We start from the raw sequence: 7,363 nt of genomic DNA, 5'->3' as shown, positions 1-7,363 counted from the left end.
CTGAGGGGGAATAGGCTTTGTCGTGCCCTCTTCACGACTGTCTTGGTGTGTTTGGACCATGATAGTTCGTTGGTGATGTGGACACCAAGGAACTTGAAGCTCTCAACCTGTTCCACTACAGCCCCGTCGATGAGAATGGGGGCGTGCTCAGTCCTCTTTTTTTTCCTGTAGTCCACAATCATCTCCTTTGTCTTGGTCACGTTGAGGGAGAGGTTGTTGTCCTGGCACCACACGGCCAGATCTCTGACCTCCTCCCTATAGGCTGTCTCATCGTTGTCGGTGATCAGGCCTACCACTGTTGTGTCGTCGGCAAACGTAATGATGGTGTTGGAGTCGTGCCTGGCCATGCAGATGGTGGTTGATCGGGGTGGATGGGTGGGTGTATAACGCGAATGTTTAGCAACCCAAAGGTTATGATTTGAATCTCATCAAGGACAACTTTAGCATTTTAGCTAATTAGCAACATTTCAACTACTTAGCATGTTAGCTAACCCTTCACCTAACCCTAACCTTAACCCTTTAAGATAACCCTTCCCCTAACCCTAACCTTAACCCTTTAACTTAACCCTAACTTTAGCCAGCTAGCTAACGTTAGCCACCTAACCGCCTAGCTAGAATTCGTAACATATTATATGTTTTGCAAATTCGTAACATTATACATTTAGAAAACTCGTAACATATTGTACGTTTAGCATTTAAAAAAAAACATATAATACGAATTGTAATTCGTAACATATCATACGAAATGAGTGATGGACATCCACAAATTAATACATACCATATAAAACATAAGTTTCATACTAAATGAAGCGTCTCGGATTTACATACAGAATAATACGAAATTCTCTGAGACCAGGTTGTGATAATTGATCGATAAGCAAGCTATTCAACGTCTCAGGTGCAGAACATTGACTTTGACAGGACGATCAGCCTCAGCCATGTGCAGCACTAAGTGAAGCTAGGGGTATGTGGTGAGAAACAAGTACATTTAGTTAATGACCAACATAGCGTTTAGCCTTCTGTTACATCAGAACATTTAAAAGATCGATTCAAATTATGTTGCCCCTTCAGTGGTGACACTGTCCTCCTGAGAATCCGCGAAATGCATACAACCTCCAAACGCTGCCACACGCTGTCGCTGGCTGCCACTGCAAGGCATGCCAATTTCCTCTTCAATGACCGACGTTGCTTTCCCAACGAAATGAAGAGGAATAGAAGATAATCAAGCTCTTCACCCAAAACTGCTGGATTACAGGCTATTAAAGGATAAAACGTTTTTGACTGAAAGGGATATCACACATGCCAACGCTTGCCGGGTACCCTGGTACCTGGAATTTGCTGCCACGTAATTAGTTCGGACCGAAGTTTATTCTAGTGTGATGATACGGATCTCCTGTTTGACAGGGAAAGTATGAAATATATTACATGAAAAACATACATGACATAAGAAATCGTATAACAAGGGTCTTTAGCCTAGTCTTCGAGGGAAAGGTGCTTTCTGCCGAAAAACCTACAGTACAGGTAAATGTAGACTATGCTAATTTTTTTCTTCTCAAAAGGTAAATTAGATGCACACCATTTTCAACCTGGTCTCAGAGCAAAACATATTATGTTTTACTAAAATCCGTGTCACTCAATTTAGTATGATATTGTAGCGACCCTGGATTATAAGCGCAGATATCGACTGTGCCACATGAGCATGCTTTTGTGGCACAGTCGATGGCACGCTGGGTTTCGGGCCAGAAGGTTGAGTGTTCAAGCGGCACTCCCTGCCTGTTTCATTACAATATGTTACTTTACGTTAGGTTACATTACATTGGCCTACCAATGTAATAGTGGTCATACAATATAATACGAATTGTAGGACGTATATTATCCTACATCTTGATCATTTAGTATGATATATTATGTTCCACTGCTTTAGTATGATATGCTATGTTCAACTGATTTAGTATGATATATTACATTTCACTGCTTTAGTATGATATATTACATTCGACTGCTTTAGTATGATATATTACGTTTGACTGCTTTAGTATGATATGCTACATTAGGTTAGGGGTTAAGGTTAGGGTTAAGGTTAGGGTTAGGAGTTATCTTAATGGGTTAGGGTTAGCTACCATGCTAAGTAGTTGCAAAGTAGCTAAAAAGTAGTAAGTAGTTGCAAAACGTATGATATGTTACGAATTCTAGCTAGGTGGTTAGGTGGCTAACATTAGCTTGCTGGCTAAAGTTAACTAGGCTAGGGGTTAGGGATTAGGGTTAAGGTTAGGGTTATGTTTAGGAGTCAGGTTAAAGGGTTAAGGTTATCTGTTTATTTGTAGGCAGTATCACATTCCTTTAGAATATTGCATTGAAACATTGATTTGTCATATTTTGTTGATAAAAAATATATTCATTTTTGTTCAGCTTTCCCTTTAGAATGTGACTATAGTCTACAGTTATTTTAAGTAAAAAAATGAGATATTGTAGGTAGTCAATATTTAGACTGTTGAAGAGCTGGGCTATATTTGAAGTAGTATGTCAGATGACAAAGCCAACATTGGCAGTCACTCCAACAATGCAAATTCCATCTCACCATATGATAGGCGTGCTTGGGGACCCAGGTTTAGTTGGCCCAGATATGTCTTCCCTAGGTACATGGTGGCCTTATTTCTAAAAGCCACATTTATATTAGAGGAAAGTAATTGCATTGTAAAACTTGTTAAAATCAAAAGCAATTTTAATTGATTCCATTTACGACCTAAAATATACATTTATTAAACCTCTTGTCACTTTCTTTTTTTATTTGTTGGTATTTTACCCCCTTTTTCGTGGTATCCAATTGGTAGTTACAGTCTTGTCCCACCGCTGCAACTCCCGTACGGACACAGGAGAGGCGAAGGTCGAGAGTCATGCGTCCTCCGAAACACAACCCAACCAAGCCGCACTGCCTCTTGACACAGTGCCTGCTTAACCTGGAAGCCAGCCGCACCAATGTGTCGGAGGAAACACAGTACACCTGGCGACCAAGTCAGCGTACATTGCGCCCGGCCCGCCACAGGAGTCGCTAGTGCGCGATGGGACAAGAACATCCCTGCCGCCCAAACCCTCCCCTATCCTGGACGACGCTGGGCCAATTGTGCGCGGCCCATGGGTCTCCCGGTCGCGACAGAGCCTCGACTCTCTAGTGGCACAGCTAGCACTGCGATGCAGTGCCTTAGACCACTGCGCCTCTCGGGAGGCCCAAACCTCTTGTCACTTTCATGAGGCAGATGTTGGTCTACTAGGCCTATCCCTAGTTGGTAAGGCTAGTAAAATGTTTGTGTGTGTGTGTGTGTGTGTGTGTGTGTACACCCGTACTGTCAATGTGAGTGTGTTAATGCAAGTAATGAAGACCTTTCAGATAGCTTAACCTTAATGTCTTCATTATGATGAAGAACTGTCTGTGGGACGCCAATACAACTCCATTAAGAAGACTGTCTAAGAGAGTACTCAAGTCAAATGTGATTTTCAAGGTTTTTCTCTCCCTGCTGGTTAACTGATTGATTATTGGCACCAGACATACCCTTCATCTGGTGTGCCAGTCAGTCCTGCACACCTTGAGGGCCGGATTTGAGAAAGGGATCCCCCAACCGCACAAACTACTCGAGCAACAAGCTAGCTTTACATAAAGCAGGCAACTGTTGCAAGCCTAAGATGTTGTATAACCTTAACCTCAGTGGTGGAATAAGATTTCCAACACAGTCCGTATTACTGAACCACTTCACTGAATGAAGACTACTCTCCACACACCCTTACCACACCCAAAGAACAGCTATTAATAGTTATCATGTGGTTTGACTATGTCTCTTTACTGTTGCAGTTATTTTGTACAGGACCTTCAAGTGGATCCGTGAACAGTCAGAATGAAATGGGAGAAGTTAAAGCCTCCAGAGCCAGATGATCCCATGTGCTGTTGTGAGTGTGATGTAGACCAACATGGATGCTGCTGTGACTGTGAGGATCTGGATGAAGCTTGCAACAGGTGAGGGGGTGGAATGAGGAGGAGGATCATGGCAGGAATCAACAGTCCAAGTTCAGGTCTAACCCCCTACCCTCTCTGTGTTTCCCTCTCTGTCATCCCTAACCTCATGTCTTTTCCAGGTGGCTAAAGGGAGAGCCTCAGAAACCTGACTGTGTGTTGCCTGTGTTTGGCGCAGTGATGGACCGGCTGAGGGTGAGACTGTTATCAGGGGACAGGCGGGTGGAGCTCTCCATGATCCCAGCTCTAGTGCTGCTTCCTCTGCTGCTGCGGCTGGCAGCCCTGCACTTCCTGTTGGGCTTAGTCATTATGACAGCCCTGCCTGGCCTGGTGCTGTGGTACTACTACGCCACACACCGGAATAAGGGCCGCACCCTCTTCTTCCTCAGCCTGGCGCTCTTCTCCCTAGCCTACATGTACTTCCTCTTTGTCACAGAGATCCTACCTCGTGGGGATGTAAGTCACCTGCAGCTTGTGACCGTGACAACGGGTGTGGTTCTCACACTTATCTCCCTTGTGCGCACCAAGAGGGGGCCAGGCTTCGTGCAGCCTTCCCTGGCTGACACACACAGCACCAATCAAAACCAACTGCCTGACAAACACTCTGCCTCTCAGAATGGAGTGGACCAGTCGATAGTGCCAGCACCCCCAGCCAAACCAGTGGAACAGCAGACACAGTCCCTGACAGCAAAGGGGGGCAATTGTCCTCTGTGCAGAGTGGTGCGTCCCCCGCGGGCGGGACATTGCCGGATCTGTGGAGGCTGTGTCCAGCGCCTGGACCACCACTGTATCTGGTGGGTTTCATTAAACGTCTTTGTCAGTTGTGGAGGAATTGAGTATTATTATGCCATTATTTGTGCAACGACAGGACGACTTATACAAAAAATACCTTTCTGCAACACAAAGATGATGACTCCTTATCATATCTGCCTACATTCCCCTACTATACAAACACACAATATCTTAATCTCTAAGACCCTCACACTTACAGTATATCCACTCAACAATACTCTTCCACACGATCATGATCTCATTAAGTGTCACATTGTCAGGCCAAGAAGACCAGGCTGTAGAGACATGTGCAGGGCCCACAGGGGTTCACCCTTCAGCAGGGTGAGGCGACCTCAAACCAGGACAATCTGTCACTTATGGTATTTACACAACCAGACACAGAGTATGTACTCATTATCTCACATTCAAACTAATTGTGCTCTCACATGCAACCACAGCAGAAGTTGGTTATTTGAACTGAGGGTGTATTGTCTGTGTGTGTGTGTCGTGTCTGTCACTGCGGAGGCAGGATAAACAGCTGTGTCGGCAAGGCCAATCATCGCAACTTCCTGCTGACCCTGCTCCTCTTCCTGTTGACCTCTCTGTATGGGATCAGTCTGGTGCTGCGGAGCGTGTGTCCCCGACAGAACCTGCTCACTGCGCTACTCTACTGCCCTGGCGTCTACAATCAGTACAGGTACACTATGGTACCTGGGATTTGCTTAAAAATTGCACACACAAACAAATGAGTTACAAAATGACAATTCATGATTTATTTGGTTTTATTTGGGATTCATTGAAACAAGCACCACTTTATTGCCTACTATTAGGCACCAGGTACCCATTGGGCAAAAACTGGTTGAATCAATGTTGTTTTCACGGCATTTCAACCAAAAAGATCTATGTGAAAACTGATTGGATTTTCAAAAAGTCATCAATGTAAGGGCATTTCTTCTTTTCTTTTACCCAACTTTTAACCTAAATGACATGGTGACATTATTTGTTGATTTCACATTGAATTCACGTCAGTTGACAACTCAACCAAATAGAAATCAAAACTAGACGTTGAACTGACTTTTGTGGCTAGTTACCAACTGTTTTGAGTTACTTGAAATAAATATTTAGTTGAACTAAAATCAACTGAAAAATAAAGTGTTATGTTGTTTTCAAAGTGTAACTATGCAGATGTCTTTACAGCTCAGCCCTGTGCTTCACCTGTGCCTGGTACAGCAGTATTGTCACAGCAGGCCTGCTGCACCTGCTGGTGCTGCAAATGATCAATATCAGCTACAATGTGACAGAGCGGGAGGCACAACTTGCTCTGCGGAAGAAAAATGACCAGAGTCATCTGCGTGGCCTCGTTGTAGATACAGGGGTCTACTCACGTGGCTTCTGGCAGAACTGGGCTGAATTCCTGACCATGGGAGAGCCTGCAGATAGACATGCCTCCGCCCTCACTGACTTGGTTTAGCCTTGGCTTAACACCATGCCACTATGCCCAACCAGTTCAACACTGCTGGGTTTCAACTGGAAACGCCTTTCCTCAACCATGCTGGTGAACTCTCAACTGCCCTTTGGGCACGCAAACGTATTGCAACTCAGAGATGTTCGTTTTAAATTGTTAAATAGACCTCTATATTCCAAACACAGGTAGAGAAAATAACCATGTTCCTCTAGGTTGTCATGGATACGACACTCTTAGTATTAGTTATGACATGGTGTAAATATAAAGGGCTGCTCTTGGTATTTATTGAGGTTTTAACCTCTGACAAATATCTGTTTGATTTTGCTGGCTATCATTTTCCAAAATGATGTGAAGATTCTTAACTATGGCAGACTAAATAGCAATAGATGAATGGACATGCATGACTTAGAGAACATGTTTATGAAACTGTAAACTACGTATTGACATTTAGAGTGCGCCTGACCATAAGGTGACACAGGCGAAGAATACTTCAAAGGGAAGAAAGCTGTGCATGTTTTGACAGACATGACACACATACTCTCACCCACACCCACATACTCTTTGTAGTTAAATTGCTATTATTACGTTTGAATGTACAGTACATTACTTATATTTCAACTATCCTTTTCACTGTATAAGACACATTTTCCTTTGTATCTTGTTTGTTTATCATGCCAATAAATCAAATCCAACTGATAAGAGTGAGAGACAATGCTGGTTAGGGGGGCCATAAAAACCTTTATGCAAGTAGACCAGGGTTTCTGTGTTTACAGGAAGTGTCTAGAGAGCTCAGGGGGCCTCATCTGTATCATAACCGCAACAAACTTACAGAATGAGGGCAAACTTGGTTACTGTTGAAGATATGCACATGCTCTGTCCCTCTCATAAACTCACTCAAAATCTTATTTCCTGGGGTACCTTCTGTGGTTCTTGTTGGTTTTAAATCCTCCCCTTCTTAATCTTCGGCGTTTAATCTGTAATTTCCTATCAGTGCATATTGTTCAGAATCAGAGATGTTCTCAATCCACCCCAACATTGATGTATTTCAGATCATGAGTGTCATTACTAACAAGTTTCTGCTTGTCCACTGCTGGTCCACAGCACAACTGGTCGTCCTACTCCTC

General features: G+C 43.7%; 1 protein-coding gene across 1 annotated transcript; it reads left to right on the top strand.

Annotated features, from left to right (window-relative positions):
* The first annotated feature begins 872 nt into the window (after positions 1-872).
* Positions 873-6,934, top strand: LOC311143003 (palmitoyltransferase ZDHHC23-A-like). Its single transcript, XM_084178795.1, has 5 exons — positions 873-1,521; positions 3,845-4,006; positions 4,126-4,797; positions 5,304-5,471; positions 5,972-6,934. Exons 2-5 carry the CDS (start codon positions 3,888-3,890, stop codon positions 6,243-6,245), a joined length of 1,233 nt encoding a protein of 410 aa, XP_084034921.1. The 5' UTR covers positions 873-1,521; positions 3,845-3,887; the 3' UTR covers positions 6,246-6,934.
* The last annotated feature ends 429 nt before the right edge of the window (positions 6,935-7,363 follow it).

Source organism: Coregonus lavaretus, assembly GCF_964263955.1.
Source record: "Coregonus lavaretus genome assembly, chromosome: 15".
Taxonomy (NCBI): domain Eukaryota; kingdom Metazoa; phylum Chordata; class Actinopteri; order Salmoniformes; family Salmonidae; genus Coregonus; species Coregonus lavaretus.
This window is presented reverse-complemented; position numbering and strand designations above follow the sequence as displayed.